The following is a 20081-nucleotide window of genomic DNA, read 5'->3' on the forward strand; positions in this document are numbered from 1 at the left end:
CTTGATTTGACCGGACTATATAATTAGATATTACATATAGTTTCGTAGTATAAATAGAGCCTGGAAGCGTATATCCCCCTCTCAGTGCGTGAGTTGGCAACCCTGCAAATATTCTAACAAAATAAGAAAGTCATTTTAGGACAAACACTAAAATAAAAGATTACAGAAAACCGCATGCAGATCGCTTTCTCTGCACTGTCTTCAATATCGACTGGTCAAGGAGCTGACGATCAAAATCTCGCTAGCCAATGAGAGCAAGTGGACATAAGTCCCGCCCCCACGTGAAATTGTGTGCCAGTAAGGTGAACGAAAACTCGGAAAGCAAGTGGAAAATATAGCAGCGAATTCAGCAAACTATTATTTGCAAAAACGAAAATTGTTAAGACAATCATCTTTCAATTGAGTTGATTGTTTTCATAATCAAACTGTTTTTCTTCCGTCTCATTGTATATTTCTGTTCGTTTTATCGTTTCAGCACATCATCGTCAGGGTTCTATATACGTCACAGGCACTGCAGCGTCAGCGTGGTTAAGAGGATTTGTATAATAATACAACAAAAAACTGTACAAATACATCGACTAAGCCTAAATTACAAAACAGAATGAGTCTTATTAAGTGATGGTGGCCCGTTTCCAAACACACAAACATAAAACAACATTTAAAAACAAGTAAAAAACACTAACACAACTAACTATGAAGTTATATTTTGTGGAAATATGAAATATAATAACAAAAATGACAATTTATCATATGTTCTCGTAGTTTTTTATCTTGTAATTTCATTACTTTTATTTATTATAATGTTTCGATCAGTTTGTTATTTGCCGTGGTTACTATTTACTGTGTTACTATTTAATATCAAACGTATGACAGGAGAAATACTGAGAATGTGCATAGACAGCCTAACATTATTTATTGGCTCAAAGCCCAATGAGAATGTGTAGCTGACGTGAAGCCACGCGGTGTAATATATCATTTTAATATTTATGATATTTTATTTACGATGATATCCCAACTCAATAACCCTTAGAATGATAATTAAGTACAACTTAATACCTTACAACGTAAGTCAACCACATCTCATGACTTGAATGTGAGCTACATTTTTATTTCATTGGCTCAAATTTACAGGTAGACATTAGGGGGCGATATTGGACTTTGTTGGTTGGTCCTCGAATTCACATAACACATGCTTTTTAAATCTATTGACTTCTCCATTGTCTTTTTCTCATTAAAAATGTCCTCTTTAAATTAGGGCTTCCCTGAAGGTCAAAAATCCTTAAGGAAAAGTATTTCTTTAAGAGTGTTGCAACAAATATTGTAAAAGGACAGAAAAATAAAAGTTCTGGTGTACACAGTACACCCGTATGTTGTTTGAAACCAGTATAAATTTTTTTCTTCCCCACTGAACACAAAAGAAGCTAATTTTAAATTGTCTCAGACTTGGTTTTGTCTCTATACTATGAAAGTCAAGGGGGTCCAATGCTGTTTTGTTACAGCATACACGTTTCTCAAAATATCTTCCTTTGTGCTCTGCAGAAGAAAGAAAATCATACAGGTTTGGAATGACAGTGATGAAAGACTTTACATTTGGCATGAACTATCCCTTTTAATATACAGTAAAAAAAAACACAATAATGTTTTATTTACTTATTTCGGATATTACGTGTTTCAGTGAAAGTAATAAATTCGTTTTATGAATGTTTTTCTGTTTTCAAAGTCAAAGTGCAGGAAAAAATTGCCATGTTCTGTCTTTTCTGTTGCAGGGTTTCTTTATTTCCTTAAATTATATATTTAGCCGCAGAAAAATAAAGAGACCATTTCAAAATTATTTTCTGTTTTTCTGAATTTACTATTTTTAGGTATGTGTTTAGGTAAAATAATCATTTTTGTTTCATTCTCTGAACTACTTTCTACATTTCTCCCAAATTTAAAATTAAAATATTGCATCTAGTTGCAGGAAACTAAAACTGGAGAAACAGCCCAAAATAACAGAAATGATGCTCTGTATTTTTTTCAGACCTCAAATACTGCAAAGCTCATAGCTCTTTAAAGTAATACAACAGTAATATTTGTACATTTAGAAAAAAAAAGTGATTATCTGGATTTTATCACAGTTTTCATGCATGTGTATTGTCAAACTGTCAGTCTTTTACATTGCTGCAGTATATATATATATATATATGTGTGTGTGTGTGTGTGTGTGTGTATTATCCTAATGCTCACATAAACAACAAAATGTAGTGGATTCTGATGATTCATTTTGGATGTTACAGACTACATTTTTTTAAATATCTGCCATAGTTGCCTTATACTATAAATATTTCTTGATCATTCAACACTGCACACGCTATACTGACAAGTGTATTAACTATGCTTAAGCGGATATATTTAGAAAGCATGTGCTTAGATATTTCCTATATTCTGCTATGTGTGTGTTTCAGGCAAACCCAAATCTTTTATCACAGCACCTTCAATTTTGTGTGTCAGTGAGGGGTTGCCATGGAAACAAGTTGAAAGATCCCTGGCCACAATTAATACCTCAGCACAAACATACGTTATTTTCAGATCCACAACTTTTATTTAACAATGTAGACATGTAAAAATCAAACAACCCCACCAATCAAAGCATTCACACGTCAGCGTTAACTAAATGTGCTTTTTGAGCAATACACACAGAGTAAACCTTGCACAATCCGCAGAATTCAAATGAGATCAATGCATCAAACATATAAACAGCATGACACATTTAGACAATCTCACAGGTCACCACAAAAATATCCTTCTAGACATGTAGTCAGATAAGGAAAATGAAAAGCTTAATTTTGTTATCGAAGTATTTCTTTCTTCTGGTTTGTAGTTACTGAGTCGCAGTGTTTATAAAGGTGACACAAGTTAAAAACTGAAAAGAAGTAGCAAGTATTAACTTTGGTATTAAAAAAAGGTTGACATTGAAATTACATTCTCAATCTTGCAGATATTGTATAATGGGTTGGATTTTTAGTGTTGTTTGATAAATTTGAGTTTGCATTCATAGGAAGACCTTAAGCAAAATAGTTGCATGGGTCAGTGATCTACGTAATTGCAATTTTCACTTTTGCCATTTGTCAAGTCAAAACTAAGAGATTACTATGATCATCAAGTAAAAATGGTGCAATGCTCATTACATTTAATGTGTTTTCAAAGCCTACACTAACATTTAAAAAGCTGATCCTTTAATACAATCAAGGTAATATTCATTTCAAAACAAAAAAAACGTTATAGGTGGCTTGTTGAGTGTCATCCAACAACAGTAATGGATTTGATTTATGATTGTAACTATGGAGAAGAGTATGACTCATACATCTGACAGACCAATGTGATGAACACATGTAAGCACAGCAGTGGAGGAATAAGTACTCTGGGAACTCATGTAATGTGGAAAGCCAAATGTACTGACATAGATTTACACTGCATGTTAAATGCAAAAGTGGATCTTAATTTAGGCCAGAAACAATCTAATGTAATGTTATAAAACCCCCATTAACCTTCACAAATTAAACTAAAGCTCAACATGTGAACACAAATTAGACATTTTAATGGCAAAGTATTTTTAACCGAGTTACATACCAAATAATTTTGAATTGTCGTTCTCTGTAAAACATGGATGGCAAGAAACAGCTGGGTGTGTTTGCTTTTAAAAAAAAAAACCAGATGCATGTTTCGTTCATACCAATGAAGTTATTTTAAACGGCACGCTCTCTCTGAACCTTAACACGTCGGTAGCTGCTAGACCACAGGCCTGGTGGGAGAAACAACAATCTGAAAATCTGTCAATGTGAGAAGTTGCTTATAATAGCTTATCTATGCCATCTCTATATGGATTCAGAAGAGGCTTACAAAACAAAACTACACCAACGCTTAGTGTAAGGTTGCTTGAAAGTGCTGTTAGAGTGTGTTATCACCTTGACTGATGTAGAAGTCGCTGTAGGGGATTTACACACAAAGCCATCTGATGACAGATTCGGGATTGATCTGTTCTGACCACGACCTCTATACCCTCTTTGCTCTCTGTATCTTTTCCAGCACTCATCACTTCTGGACCCTCATCTTTCCATCTGATAAAAGTGTTCGCTTCTGCTCCGAGTGCAACTCGTATCCTTTGTTGATAATGGTGGCGCTGCTTCATAACTGTTGACATTTGGGCTAACTGGATGTGCCCTTATCTAGGCCAGGCTAGTGACAATTGGGACATGGGAAAAATAAACACCAACATAAAAGGGCAGCACTGTTCCACTTTCAAAAAGTAACCTATTGAGGTTTAATATAAAGCCTCATTCGCAAGAGCAGAGCTTGATATATAAATAACAGAATATCATATTTAGCCATAAAAATGCCCTTATATTGGAGAGTTATGCTGTTAATAATAGCCGTAATATGGCACACATTTGGCCTTGGATTAATTATTAAACGATTAAACTTGATACTGTCACGGTTTGTACTATGGACAAGCTTGTCCCGCACTTCTCACTTAGTCTCTGAGGGGTCCTTTAATAGGAACTATATCACACATCAAGCAAAAACGCTAATTCAGATACTCTTCAATTACATTTTCTTGTAAAATACCATAAAACAGCAGACCCTATATAAAATATGTTGTTTATCATAAATTCAACAAGCAAATTTAATTAAGTTATGTAAAATCAGATTTTGTTATCATATGCTATTCATTTATTGTTATTTATTTTATGTATAAACTGGCAAATCAAACGATATTTGGCTATTTTGAGATTATCAGCACTGGCCAAAAAAATATCACCTGGCAGATTAACAAAGGATATATCAACTTCGGTTTTCAAACTTTCTTAAATTTAATCAATGGTAAATATGGTGTAATCAAATATGAGTTCGCTGTACTTATAGGTATAGGTACTGGGATGTAACAATATAACATGGTTTGGTTCGCTTTGGAGCAGGGTTCACTTTTTTAGATTCACCTTTAACTTAATAATAAAAAAAAAATAACTTTTATACCTTGGCTTCACATTTCTCTTTCGAAGACAGTAACTGTATACTATTTAAAAAAGAAACACAGCTCTTATAAGTTGTTTAAAGTACAAATTACTATTTAATCAAATGTCAAAAAAGGGAAACGTTTTGTGACATAAGGCAAAGTGATGTCAAACTCAACAATGGGCCTGGACTGGGCTGGAAGCGTTTGCATTCACTCCTTTAGCTTTAGCTTGGTATGCCATGTGAGTGTTACGTACCCATAGTGCACTGCCGTTTCTTGGTTCGGTCTGAACATTGTTAAACCCCTAGTGTTTATTACATTTGCTATAATTAATTTGGAGTCATTTATATTACCTACCGTAATGTATCACCTTAATTTTGCCCCCTCAATCTCTACCTATCTCTATTGAAATGAATTCTAACTATTTTTTGACAGCTTAAAGACCTGATAAACATTTTGAATAAACAGACATTCTGTGCAATATTTAATGGAGTGCAATTCATTAATTCGTGACTGAAAAGTTTAAAAATATCATGTTTTTTGATGAAAAAAAACACACATTTGAGAAAAAGACATTTGGGTCATATTCAACAGCGAGTTCTCGAGCACTTTTTTGATAGTTTACCGCTCTTCTGTGCCACTTCAATGTTCTAGAATCCTCCTGTCCACTTTGATCACTCTCACAACCAAAACAGCACACATACACACAGCTCTTTTCAACAACAAACACACTCTCTCGCTCGGTTCCCTGGTGGTTTGCAGAAACACTTTTTGCCTAGAACTAAAAGACAAGAAACCCTCTGAACTAGTTTCTATTTTTGTCCTTTATATCGATACTAACTGGAAATGTCTCCACAGACAATGGCGCTCCTCAATAAAATCCAACAGAACAGCAGAATGGGCTCAGCTTGAGTTTTCCCTTCCTTTTGTTAAAACATCTTTTACGTCAATGTTTATTTGATGCATCATTAGCCAAATACTATTTTAATAACTTAAACTGGAACAGCTATTGTGGATGATGCAGGATGATATAGGTCTACAGCTGGAGGACCAGACTCTAAAAGTGCAATTTAAAGAAAATAAACCTAGAAACACTGACATAGTTTGTGGTACTACCTGTTGTGATCATAAAAGAAGCCATTGAGCTTCTTCATGAGTGTAACTGGACAGGGATGAAGAGTTCAAACTGTAGACTGTAGTTTTAACACCGTACTCCAAACAAGCATGTGGTATAGCAAGAAGGAGATTTTGGCAGCACAACAGGGTTCAGCACCACAACACACCAACCAATAGCATAGAATCAACTAAAAACACGATGGAATTATGACGAAAACAATGCTTCATGTGCATTAGAAAATAGGATTTCCTCTGCCTGAAGAAAGGCTGTTTTCAGGGACCTATAATGGACCAACAAAAGCAGCAGGTGCATCATGGGTAACAGTCTTGCTGCCCACAGCAATACACAGAGTCTTCAATATACAAATTAAAAATCCCACCCATGGCCTCCAGCACTGCAATATCTCGTCCTGATATGTCACAGAGAGCAAAAAGCTTTTGCCTTTTCTTGCGGCTCTTTATTCAGGAAATCTATCCAATACAGCAGTGTTTTATGTCTCTCAATACTCCCACTCATCTGTCTTCAAATCCAGATAACTAAGGATATTCTGGGCGAGTTTGACCGCTTGCTTCCGAGCAACTTTCGTCTCCTGGTCCCCCTGTGGGTCCACAGCATCTAGAGCTAGAAGCTGTTTGGTCAGTAGCTCTTCCAAAACCATGTAGCTCTTGTCAGCTCTCTTGCCATCAAAGCTCAACACCTGAGCCTGCAGGTCGGACAGGCTGGCTAAGACCCTCCAGACGGCTGCATGAGACGGGGGCTCCTCTGGTATGGGGTTGCGATGCCCAAGTGCTTCCCGGAGGTCTTGGTAGGTAATGAGCGCCTGGACTTCCAACACAGCTCTGCGGCGTGCCTCCCGTATGCAGGGATTACGGCCTGTGTCTACCTGATCCAAGTGAGTAAGGAGACCTTGCAGCTCTGAGCCCTGTCCTATGGCACCATACCGGAGGACCTCCTCCCGTAGAACTGTGACACGTCCCCTGATTGCCTCGATTTCCCGAATAGAGTCGTTCTGTGCTAGATCATATCTGGAAATATAAAATAGTTTTACTTACTCATAAATAGGTGACAATGTGACCTAGTCTGTGAAAATACAGTATTTTTTTGTGATTTACTGTTTCTACATAAAGTACATTCTATGAAAGTATAATCTTAATGTCTTTAATACTGTCGGAGTAAAGCAATGTCAAATAAGTTAAATTGAAGTAAAATTAATTGTGGAAAATAAAATTGGATGCTCAGAATTAGATTTTGAGTTTTGGCCTGGTTTTCACCGACTGGATCACTAGTTATAAATAAGTTAACTTCAATATTATGAATAAACTCAATAACATCAACACAGAAATACCTGATATGATATAACTGATATGTCTATGTAACGAGCAAGGCGGGACGAGACCGTGAGGGAACAACGCAAGGCTGGTGACGCGAGTGATAATGAGTGTCAGCTGCGCGTTTCACCAGTCCCGCATCTCTCACAGAGGAGATCGGAATCATAAAAGGGGGAGCGACAGGAGTGTACAACGAGAGAGGACCAGGCCTGGACAATGTTGTGTTAAGTTTTATTTATGTTTGTGTGGCCGGCAGTCGACCGTGACGGAGCTGCCTGCATTTTATTTTCGTTTTGTGGTTTGTTTATTTTATTAAAGGTTTTTTGAATATTTGCCAGTTCCTTCATCTTCATCTTCATCTGAACCTTGTTACAGTCTACTTCAAGGAATCTTGATTTTTCATTATTTTCTTTGAAACATGCCGTTCCAAACCCTGTATGCGGCTATTTTCTCTGTGGCTCTGCCGTTTGTTTTCCCTACAAGTAAAAATGTGTGGCATGGACAACCTGGCAGGGCACTGCAGATACCATCTTTTTTTATTTAAATATGGCATGGAAATATTGTAGGATCTCTAAAGACAACCAATAAAAAGCAACACAAAAATACTAAAGAAATCAGATGACTGGAAATAAGTGAATATATTTACTAATTTATGTTGATTTCTGACTTGAACCACTATGAACTAGACATAAGATTATAAAAAAAATCCCTTGTGTTATGGAAAAAAATAACAGCATTTGGATTTAACATGAAAGTGATAAAACATTTACGTCAATGATTGTTTACTGTCTTAATTTCATTTACACATGTGTATTTACCTGCGAGTTTCATCTCCCTCTCCCTCCAAGTCAAGATGTTTCAACAGGCCAGTGATCTCCTCCACAACTTGTTTCCTGTAATTCCTGACAGCGGCATTACTTGACACATCAAGGGCATCCAACTCAACCAGCAGCTCTGTAAGGATCCTTGCCAGGTGGGCACAGCTGTCACGCCCTCGGAGACCCATCAGCAGAGCCACTTCCTGGCACCGTGCACCACTCACCTACATAGAATCAATATTTTAACATGTTAAAAACTCTTAACACGTTAAAAATTATTTAGGCTCCAGTTAAACAACTATAACACAGAAAATGATTTTTCCTTAGGATAAAGCCATTCAGTAATATTGATGTGCCTTGCCAGAACGCTCTGTTCTCAGCAGTTTGTTACTCTGTGTGTTTTCTGCTGGGTCAAATATCATTTTAAACCATATCATTCAACAACAGCCAAGTGTCTGAACACCCTCTAGTCCTAATGGAAAAGTAAATGTGGGCAGTCACGTTCAATTATAACAATGTTTCAGCAGTTCAGAACAAGTTGCTTTTGCAAAATATTTTCTTAAAACACCAAGAAAAGAAAATATCTTTAAAACATCACTCACCTGTGCCATGACTTGATTAATACGCTGCACAGCCTCATGCGTGTCATCCGACAGAGGCAGCGCCAGCGTGTTAGTGCGCACACGACCCTCCAGTATTTCCTGTACAGCACAGACCCGTGTCAGCGCCTTGTACCGGGCCTTCCTGAGCGGTACGCTCCCACCCGTCTTCACCTGAGCCATCCGCATGGCTACCTCCTGCACAGCCTCCACCAGTTCCTCGCTGATTTCAAACGCATCCAGAGCTTGGCCCTGCCGGAAAGGCTGCACAACCCCTTCATTCAGTAGCCTCTGTGCCTCCTGGGTTAACTCCTCGATGGCCAGTCGAGATGGATGTGTAGCATTGCCCTCAAGGTACCGAAGCAGACCTTCCACCTCTCCTGCAGCACGCTTCCGAGACTGCTGGAGCTCTGGACGGCCCTCCGTCTCCACCTGGATCAGGGAAACAAAACAAGGCCACTTATTATCTTAAAGTTCTTCAATGCAATACATATAGTACAAAGCTGAAAAAAAACATGTTTATATTAAACAAACATTTTCTGAATCTTATGTGCAGTGCAATGCTGATAAAACCTGAGCTCTTAAGCAAATCTGAATTCCAACTCCAATTGGGAGGATGACCACATGCATATATATTTATAAACATAGGGATATAAATGTGAAAACATAGATATTTTTCCCACACACTGTAGAAATGTGCTACCAGTCCATGTGTTAGTCCATCTAACGTTTCCTGACCTGATCAACCTCCAGCTGTAATCTGGTCAGCTCTCGCTCCAGTCGTTTGTATTCTCTATCGTTCTGCAGGCCGCTGAAAGTGCACACCTGTGGACCCAGGGTGGCGATCTCCTTCTGCACTTCACTCAGCCGGAGCAGGGCTGGGTGCTGGCCAGCGTACGGACCCTGGGGCCCTCCATAACCTGGAAAGGGTCCTGGCATCTGCTGTGTCTGTGGCTGCTGACTGCCATGATTCATTGTCCTCTTCCCACCATCAAAGGGTTTCCCAAACAGGCTGAGAGAGTGAGAGAGAGAGTCAGAAAAGAATCGATAAAAGAAAAGAGCATGTACATTTATGAATTTAGCAGACAATTTTATCCAAAGCAACTTATATTGCTTTATACTATACATTTGTCACTAAGAATGTGCAATCTGTGCAATCAAACACATGACCTTGGTGTTGCGAACGCCATGCTCTAACCATTGAGCCACAGGAAAGCATTTAAGAGCACATTAACACTTCTGCAAGTTCGTGTCCTTGGCTTTGACATCCATACAAAACTACACATTTTACATTGGATTGGTAAGTCTTGTATAATAATTATTCCGTTTTCATTGAAACTATAACATCTAGGATTGTGATGTTGGTCAATAACAAAAACTTATGAGTGTTGGGTATCTTTAAATCTTAGCGAATTCGATTCTGCTTATTGATTTAGATTCTTATCGATTCCTTGTTTCGATACTATAGTTAAAGTAAAACATTTAGATATCAACCTTTATGGTCATTAAGCCTGCTTATTGACTGCTTTGCAAAAAATATACATATATATTTATGATCAGCACCGTTTTGTTTATGTATTCACATAGTAATTGTGTTTTGTCTTATTCAATATAATTCGCATTGCCATAGTTAACTTCATCATTGTATCATCAACTGTAGTCACTATAATGAAACTATGGTTAATTTGTGGTTACTGTCCTTCACTTTAAATACTATAGTCAAAATTTGCTTACTAAAGTAAAATTAAGGTTGATAGGGGCTTTTATTGAGATATCAGATCACAAGTTAACACATTTGCATTTCTGAAAATATGCACACTGGAATTGATTAGAGGTATTGAAATTGAAATTCCAAGTTTCCAATTCCTATTCTTTTTCTATTCCTAACCTTTCGATGCCGAACTGGAATTGATTTTTGATACCCAACCCTAGTTGTAACATGTCATTCTTATACAGTGGACCAAAAAAACTTGGGACACCTATTAAAAACGTATATGGATTAAATAACAGAATATCAAATTAAGTGGCACCATTTCTTAAAAAAACTGTCCTTTTCTTTGCCATTTTTGCACTTCAAACCAAGTGCTCCAAATATGATTTCTATACTCTTAGACAGGATTTGTTAATTATTAACACGTTGTGTTACTTTAACACATTTGGTATTAATTTTGTGTGAAACAAATAAAAGGGACAAAACATGTCCCAAACTGAACAGAAAATGTGTTGTTTTCGCACAACTATTTTTAGAGTATAGTGAATATCTGAAGAATGTCTCTGCAGAGTAACCTTACAAAAAAGCAGCCTGGTTTGTGATCTAATGACATTTATACATGGTTCAACTTCAATCCTCAACCAGGTTAATGTTTTGTAAGCTGAATGCAAGTGAATACATGTTCTTGGTGTGTTGATGACAAAGGCTGACTATCCCTTCCTATCTCCACCTATTATGAACAACAAAAAACCTACCATGGCACATGGTGTGCCACTAGGCGGGGATTAGGCTTGACACACCACAGGGAGGGAAACAAACCGGCTAAGTTAAGTGGAAATAGAATCACATCTTGAGGAATTGAATGACAATACAAGCACTGTACCAGAATTAATAATCCAATCTATAAATGGAACTCAAGTCTTTATCCACAAATGCCTTAATATACCAAATCTGTCTTTCAGTAATGAACTCGCTGCTTGTCTGTCTGATCTAGACCGCAAAAGCCTGGTTTCAACCACACCGAGTATGGTCTTGTTTTGAATATCGCAACACAATTTGCATCCTACCTGATGGTGTCGTGAGTCGTGACTCCATGAAGTTGTGTTGGAAAACAAACTTTCCCATACTGCGAGCTAAAGGTGATTCATCATTAACATTGTTATGGCCCAACCCATTGCCACAAAGTCTGAAAAATCCGATTAGTAGATATCAAATAAATGTTTCAGTCTAACAGTACTTACAAACCCAACTGCAGACTACCTTCATAGACCACAGCCCACACTTCTGCACATTCAGCGTCCTGAGACAATATTGTTTTGGCAGTCAAATGCCTACTGCTATTCCCCAGGGAAGTGTCTGTGATGTCACAGATGGGTCATATTCAAGGCCCTTAAAGAGACAGCGCTCATTTGCAACCTGCGTTTGATATATTACATTTCTTAATGTCAATGAACAGGATTGAGATTGTGGAACATTTAAAAATAACAGTGTAGGGTTATTTACATTCACATTTGTAGATTGGGCTGAATAATGTAACAACAAGTGCACATGTTCTGTCCTTTATAGTAGGGATGCACAGCTGTAGGGATGCACCGATACCATTTTTCAACGACCGAGTACGAGTACCGATAATTTTTCTGGTACTTGCCAATACCGTATATAATAATGTATATAATAAACCAGGATCTTACTGGTCTTTTTTTCTTTTGTTTGTAGGTCTAGTTAAATTTTAGTACTATTTTTAAATTACATTAAAAAAATGTATGATAAGTACACAGTTTTACTAGCACATTTACTTCAGTTTGCTAAAGTAAACAATATACTCTGTGGTCGAATTATAAAAAATTCAAGGGGGGTGGTAAAATGTGAGTGTATTATAACTTGTTCAAGTCAACCGGACTTTTAATTTGTATTCTCTGTCGTTCTGCAAGCCGCTGAAAGTGCACACCTGTGGACCCAGGGTGGCGATCTCCTTCTGCACTGCCTCGCCCCTTTTTTGGCATATTCCTTGGGGCGATTCCAGCCATTCTCTGTAATCCTTGAAAAGTGAATTCTGTTAAAGACAATATCTCGCTTGGCATTGAACTTTGACCTTTATCATTTCGGAGATATTGTTTGTGATGGGTGAGAGGAACACGAACATGCTGCTTTCTTATGCAGTGTACAAATATATTCTTGATTTGCCAAATTCGGACATCACTTTAGAACAACGGGCACACAATAAAGCCAGCCCTCGTCTGTTCGTCAGCATTATATTTAACTCAACAGCACATTGCTTCTCGTGTTGCAGGCAGTCTCGCTTCACCTCCCGGCCACCACTCGCTATTACATATTACTCATGGTAAGGCATTTATCTATCTTAGCTCACAAACATACAGACAAACACAGACAGAGCTGGTTCAGAGTGTAATTAAGTGCACAGAAATAATTTTAACGCAAAACTGCAATTCAATTACATGTATTGATATATAGAGAATTTGGGCATCCCTAACAACATAACAATCTTCGAAGGTGATTTTTTCTATCCAATATTTATTTTATTTATAACATTAACTCATTTTTGACTTAACATTGAAAATTTCTTCAATAAACTTTCTTTAATAAAGTCTGTGCTATTGACATTTAAAGGTGCAGTTTGAAACAATTTTGCAGTAAAATATTCAAGAACCACTAGGGTAATGTTAAAAAAAAAAATTCAGCCGAGTACCTACAATATCTCAAACGTTTCCAACGACTTGTAAATCGCCATTCTAAACAGTGAAATGGGCTGTGCATTCGCCTATCAATGGCGTCATATCTGCATTACCCTTTGTTACCGCCTTATCTGACATAGAAACCGCATGAAAACAGTGTCCTGGACAAATGCGGAAGTAGTGTCCAGCATCTAGCAAGCCACTAGCTTGGTTCCCGTCTGATTGATGGCCATCAGCGGTGGAGTTGAAGACAACATATCCCATCATATTATGCTCCTTAACAGCGTCATCAAGCTATGGCATTGTTGTTGTTTTGATCATGCGCCCTCTAGCAGCGTTTTTTTACAAACTGTAGCTTTAATTATTTTGCTCAGAGAAAAAAGTTCGACTATTCAGACGTCTCATTGCCTTCATGCAGTTAATTAATAAAGCATAGGTATCTGCCTTTTTCATGCTATTGCCGATATGCAGATGGTGTTGAATTATTCCAATATCGGACAGTTAATATTGGTGGCCGATACATCGGTGCATCAATACTTTATAGTTATTATTTCAGTTTTACATCATTTTAATAAAAGAAGTATTCTATAAGGGATAAATAAGGTGTAATGATCCTATATTGACAATAGGCATGGGCTGGTATGAGATTTTGACAGTGTGGTAACCTTAAACCAAACTATCACGGTTAGGCAGTATGGCGGTTGCAGCTTTAAAAAGTGTTATTATAAATGTCTGAGTAAAAAACATTGAACAACATAGATTAGATTTTTAAGCAACATTAAGCAACAAAATATTTGGAACAGTCGTAAACATGAACAGTATGTCGTGTAAAATCACTGTTTCCCCAACACTTTGAAAGCATGGCACCCCTTTCTAGTCTTCTTTAAAATGCATTTCCAGTAATTAAACTTCCATGCATTCACATATATACATATATATATATATATATATATATACATAATACCTTTGGAACGGTATAACAGAAACTTTTAGTGGTATTAAAACCATGTCTTATCCAGACCGCAGTATACCTTGAAAAATAATAAATGACAATTTGTATGACAATACATCATAAAAATAGTAAAACCTGTAAAACAGACAATTAATCGCCATCATGCAAGTATTTACTACAAAATTAATTCTCATATGAATTGCATAACTGTGCTGTCCTTGAGAAGGGAGTTAAAAATGCCCAGCAACTGTCTTAAATGCACTGTAAAAAGTATATTTGATGAATAATTACCTAAACGAATAACAAAGTCAAAGGACTCCGGAACTATTCAACAGCATGTGTGGCTTACGGTTCCCATCTCGTATTTTACAAGGACCAAAGTCAACTCACAAGAATTATATTGACAACATCACGACTTAGACAACTCTGCAGCCAATACATATTTTACAAAAAATTTGAATAAACTTCAAAATTCTGCTAATGCTGTATATCTTCCCATACACTTATTACAAGTGTGATGTATTTATTGATTACAAAGACTTATTGATAAAATTATTGATAAAAAATCAAAGTTTATTTCTGATATCCCGCATGTGCTGATGATAGCTCTAAAAGAAATAGTTCACACAAGAATTTTACTCCATGCATACAAATTTGCTATTATGATGGTGAGTAAATTACGGATTTATATTTGGGTGAACTATTTCTTTAAGATTTATTTTATGGCTAGTACACCTTGATTATATTAAAATACAGGTTGAGTAAGAATACAGTCACCTATAATGAAAGATATTATACAAATTCTAGATATTTTTACAACATGTTGTGGATAATGTACATCCAGCTTGTTGTTATCACAGGAATAAACCCTGGTACACTGAAGGGGTTTTATTTTACGATAACTAGTGGCTGGCTGTACATTATTTCACAGCTACAGTACTTATAAGTAAATTATTGGCCACATAATTCTTCTGATATTAAATATTTCATTAGCTCATTTGTAATGTAAACCTGTGCAGGAAAACAAATCCTATTGCCTTTAGTTCAAACAAGATGAACAAGCACTGATGGTTTAATCATTAGTGAATAAAATCTTGTATTGAAAGTGACCGACTTCAATATTTACTAGGGACTTTTGAACATGGTGCTGAAGCTGAGACTCAGACACGTTTAGGAGAACATATGAATGACTTGGATTTGTTAAATAGTTGCAGTAGAACCACAGTTCAACTTAATTTGACGTCATGTTGTGATTGTAAGAGAGAGAGAGGAGGCAGCCAGGGTCACCTGAGGATGAGTCAGAGCCATCTCATCATTCCAGATGCCCACCAGCACAACAACTGTGACCTCCCCAAACCACCCTGACAACAGGGTTTTAGATTATAATTTGGGAGTGGTGAAGATGCCAACATGCCATCCATGCCAGAGCGTATCAGTGTGTACTGCTAAATGCGTCACTGGTTCTTTCACAGTTCAAAGATTGGTGAACAATCAAATTAACACAGCTGAAGTATTAAAGGAGGGGTGTCCGATTTCCAAATTACGCTGGTTTAGACACAGTCGGGCCGAAACAACCTTGTAGACAATCAGCGTATGGTGCACAGTGCACAGGATGGACATTAGTCGAGTCGAGCGCTGATGAAAGCGAAAGATGGGTGTGTCTGTTTTGGTGATTTAAACAAAAACAAAAACAGAAATCGGACATCCCGCCTTTAAAGCTGTATTAAATTATTATTAAATTCCTCATGGTCATCCAAGGAATACACAATACCATGGTGTAATGTTTCCCAAACTTCAGTAGTACACCTCCATCAACTTTAAATGTGTTTTATTTAACCCGTATTATACTGAATACCATTTATCACTAACATTTTAAAGTCATATTAATAAAATAAAAACACAATTTCAGTAATTTAAATGTATGCAGTTGGCAGACACTTTTATCCAAAGCGACTGACATTGCATTGTATTATACCTTTGTTTCTGACTACGTGCAATCCCCTGGATTCGAACCCATGACCTTAGCATTGCTAGTGCCAAAGTCTAACCACTGAGCCACAGGAAAACAACTGTTCAATACATTTAACTAAGCAAAATATAATAATAAATCTTTTTCATTTGACGTCTGGTTGGAACTCTATGCCATTAAGAACCTCTGCGGGTGCACTGTGTGGGAAAACTGTTGGTCTTAAAACATCATCATCATCATCATCAACATTAAATGAAGAAAGCCCATATTCTGCACCTGTCCACTGTCAGGTGCATGCCAAAACAGGTGCATTGCACATCTCATCATCATCACCACAATACGGTATGAGTGTCTGGTTGTATCTGTCCTGATGTATATACTACAGAATTAAACAGTCAGACTTCTCTAATGTTACAGCTAGCCTCAAAACTTCAGCATCACCATTACAGGAAGAGAGTAAAGATTCTGGAAAACTCCACAGCAGCTATGATGCTGATGACATGCTAAAATAAAACAGCAGCGCACGCGTCTCATCATCCCCGTTTGCACCATTAAGAAGAAGAGCGTCTTAAACCTGTGTGCTGTAAATACAAAAGGTCGTATCCATGACAGACATGGACATCAGGATTAGTAGTTGACTCATGTTTTTTCAGTCGATGGTTCCTAATACCGTTTTGTACCCCTGATTATGTGATTCATGCAGCCATGCAATAAAAATGGACTTGTATAGATGCTCTTCCTGTTATTTTACCACGCATCTCCTGGCATTTAAATGCATAATACGATGCCCACAGATTAGGATTTGTATCGCTGCTGAACAGCAGCCAACACTATTTGACACGATTCAAGCACGTCTGTCAACCTTCAACGGGCGTTACGCATGTTATCTCTCACCTTTTCAACGCGCCGAATACGTTCGCGCACATGTTGATCGGGCTCCGTTTCCATCAGCTAATCCACTGAAACGTGTATTGGACTCCAGTGATGTCTGGATTGCAATGCTATGTTGCAGTGACACGGGATTTAGAGCAGCAGCATCACATCGGTATGGACCGCATTCCTGCCCCTCCCATCTCTTAATAAACTGGGGAGACCATTCCTCACAAAGGAGAGGGCCCTGCTACTGTGACTATCTTCCGCCTGACTGTGTAAACCCGATGAATGATACTTTCTTGCCTATAGAGTGACAAACGTCACATTAATACAGCACGAAATTGCCTATTCCACATCATGTCGCACTTTAAATAAGCGCATTTAAGTGGGAAGTCACAACGTGAACTCCCTTAAATATCACAAAGTGGTTTCATCTTTAATGCACAGAAACGTCAATGAATTTGCTGTATACGTAGTCGCTGAGTTGCGCAAAAGAATTGAAAACTACATAAACTGCTTAATATAATCTGCCTAGCCTAGCCGGGTGTAATTTATTGTGCGTCTTTAAAGCCCACAAGACAGCCTTGGCTCTCTTTAAGAGTACATAGCAGTATTATATTATAGTAATATATATATATAACATGGACAAAATCATATAAAGACATTACTTATTGAATATTATGTTTAATGGGCTGCCCATCCTACCTGCAAAACCACCGGACAGCCATTGGTGCGCCTGTGTTTACAGATGTAACACAACGCAATTTTCCTTACCACCGGGGATACATGTCTACTGCCACAAACCTGCTGGCCAAACATAAACGCGTGTTAGGTTTTGAATGTCAAAAATAAATATAAACGTTTCTATAATTAACATTGTGTTGAAACGGTGTTTTAAGCAGAAAACATAACATAAATAATTTTCTTGTGTTAACATTTATTTGCGAATAGAATATAACAATGTCCAATGATGACTGTAAAAATGTATTCAGCAAATATATATTTTTATTTATTTATTGTGAAACAATGTGAGAAACAACAGTTATAAACAAGAAGTTCATTATTTTATTAATTTCACGTACAAAATAGTAAACAAACTAAAAGACATAGTTAAAGGAGGAAAAGGTATCTATAATCTTTGTTATTGTTATTGTTTCGTAACTCGTGAAATGTTTTGGTCGTCCAATATGTTAAAAAGCGGAAGTGGAGAAAATGTGTGCGTCCTAAGAGTTTAATTGTTTTAATGATGCATCATTTTTCGTAAAACAAAACGAATAACTTATATAACACCAAATTGTAACGATGTTTGTTTTCAAATACATACCCTCTTCTGCCCAAAATTCTAATACATAAGTGCTGTAAAAGACTTTTAACTTGTTATCGTCCACCATGTTGAAACATCCATAGATCATGCGGCAGCCCACAATGTATAAATCGTTCTTATGTGTCGCCAAGGTAGAAAACTTAATCGAAGATGAATAGAAAAACAGTAGGTTTGCTATTTTTTAGGTCCTTAAGTCCGTGGCACATACCCGATGCCCTGCCATTAAGGAGCCAATGTCGAGGTCACCGACAAAGATCAAGCCAGGCAGCAAAACATGAAACGCGAGCAGAGGTTAGTAGTTTATTGCCTTTCTCAAATTAACTTTTCAACTTATCACTTATCACTCAACATTTTTATGACACCGGTCTATGCCATCTATGTTGTTGTGTTAATATATGTATCTTCAATCAATTTGTATCACAATGCAAGGGCAAAAATGGTTTTCATGTTTTGATGATGTCTTAGAAAACTACCATTTGTTCATTTAGATGACTGTTGTGTTTTCTATGTAGAGGTCGGGATTCATTCCAGCAGCAACATCAAAATATGACTGGATCGGACCACCAGACAGTCTGTCAAACCTGAGGCCAATAATATATCACATCCCAGAAAATGAGACTCCACTGGAAAGGAAATTAAGGCATCTGAGACAGGAGACAGAGGACTGGAACCATATTTTTTGGGCCAACCAGAACATTACCTTTATTAAGGTATGAGCCACAAATGAATGGTTACACTTTCCTTTTAAGGCAACAAATGCATGTTCACCATCGTCACCGTCAGGGGGCAGCTTTGTATCAAACATATTTTTTTCTTCAAAAAAATATTACTGTATCATGGTCATGATTGATTCCTACAAAGATATAATGGTTTATAATATAGTTATAATTAATTCATTTATTTTATACTATTTTATCGTAGGAAAAGGAAGAATGTGTACAGTCACAACTGAAGGCAAAAGGGTTGTCAGAAAGAGATGAAGCAGGTTAGAGAGATGACCTCCTATGCCCATATTCATTTTTGTTACTAATTTACATATATTAAAGTGATGTACTTAATGCCTAGTATGCGCTCAGTAAAGGTTGTCATTTGTTTCTGATCCAGGAAGAAAAAGGACTTTAAGCAGTGAGGAAATGGCAGTGTTCTACAAATATTTCTTAGACAAAAACATTAAAAGGCATACCATTTATAACAGGTAGAACTCAAACACTTCATTAATCTGAACACTATTTTATGTCCTTCAAGTTACTTCTTTTGATGTTCTCAAAACACTTTCTTTATCAGGGAGTGGTATAGACGGAATTTCACCATAACCCTTCTAATGGCTAGAGTAGCTGTACACAACATATGGAGGATTCTGGCCGGACGGAGGAGGGGAATTGGGCGAGAGAACGGCAAACCTTCATAAAACTCAAATAAAGACTCTGTAAATCAATCATTGTTGCTATTCCTCTGTCTAAGTGGACAAAAAAACATTAGTAGTTTGACCGAAGATTCCATCAAAACCTGGAAATGTTATGAGATCAAAATAATGAAGAGGATTGTCTTCCTGTAAGGGTATCAGAGAATGTATTCTATTTATCTTTTTTGTTTCTGTCAATAAAATGTATTCTTCTTTTATGAATTTTCTGACTATGAGCCGAATCTGATTTAACCCATACAGTGTGTGACGTGATGTGACAGACTATAGCAGCTTTATAAGTC

The 20081-nt window shown here is 37.1% G+C and overlaps 2 protein-coding genes across 5 annotated transcripts; one reads left to right on the plus strand and one right to left on the minus strand.

Annotated features, from left to right (window-relative positions):
* Positions 1-2558: 2558 nt before the first annotated feature.
* Positions 2559-18512, minus strand: bag5 (BCL2 associated athanogene 5). Of its 4 annotated transcripts, XM_056760708.1 has the most exons (6): positions 18378-18512; positions 17759-17857; positions 9594-9867; positions 8859-9287; positions 8257-8480; positions 2559-7135 (listed from the first exon to the last, which is right to left on the minus strand). In XM_056760708.1, exons 2-6 carry the CDS (start codon positions 17779-17781, stop codon positions 6610-6612), a joined length of 1476 nt encoding a protein of 491 aa, XP_056616686.1. In that variant the 5' UTR covers positions 17782-17857; positions 18378-18512; the 3' UTR covers positions 2559-6609. The 4 variants fall into 4 exon arrangements, with proteins under 4 accessions (XP_056616686.1, XP_056616685.1, XP_056616687.1 ...); XM_056760707.1 differs by lacking the exons at positions 17759-17857; positions 18378-18512 and adding an exon at positions 17075-17291; XM_056760709.1 differs by lacking the exons at positions 17759-17857; positions 18378-18512 and adding an exon at positions 11808-11900.
* Positions 18495-20001, plus strand: LOC130431584 (cytochrome c oxidase assembly factor 8). The gene is made up of 5 exons (XM_056760711.1): positions 18495-18668; positions 18890-19087; positions 19299-19362; positions 19482-19572; positions 19662-20001. The coding sequence occupies exons 1-5, from the start codon at positions 18528-18530 to the stop codon at positions 19783-19785; spliced, it is 618 nt and encodes a 205-aa protein (XP_056616689.1). The 5' UTR covers positions 18495-18527; the 3' UTR covers positions 19786-20001.
* The last annotated feature ends 80 nt before the right edge of the window (positions 20002-20081 follow it).

The sequence above is a fragment of the Triplophysa dalaica genome, chromosome 11, assembly GCF_015846415.1.
Source record: "Triplophysa dalaica isolate WHDGS20190420 chromosome 11, ASM1584641v1, whole genome shotgun sequence".
In the NCBI taxonomy this organism is placed as follows: domain Eukaryota; kingdom Metazoa; phylum Chordata; class Actinopteri; order Cypriniformes; family Nemacheilidae; genus Triplophysa; species Triplophysa dalaica.

Coding starts and splice junctions, on each gene's coding strand:
- LOC130431584 (XM_056760711.1), top strand. CDS start 18,528: ATGAATAGAAAAACAGTAGGTTTGCTATTTTTTAGGTCCTTAAGTCCG. Junction 19,363..19,481: donor GTCAGAAAGAGATGAAGCAG/GTTAGAGAGATG, acceptor TTTCTGATCCAG/GAAGAAAAAGGACTTTAAGC. Junction 19,573..19,661: donor AGGCATACCATTTATAACAG/GTAGAACTCAAA, acceptor TTTCTTTATCAG/GGAGTGGTATAGACGGAATT.
- bag5 (XM_056760707.1), bottom strand. CDS start 17,106: ATGTGCGCGAACGTATTCGGCGCGTTGAAAAG. Junction 8,481..8,858: donor TTAATCAAGTCATGGCACAG/GTGAGTGATGTT, acceptor GATTCTATGTAG/GTGAGTGGTGCACGGTGCCA. Junction 7,136..8,256: donor GAGGGAGATGAAACTCGCAG/GTAAATACACAT, acceptor TTATATTTCCAG/ATATGATCTAGCACAGAACG.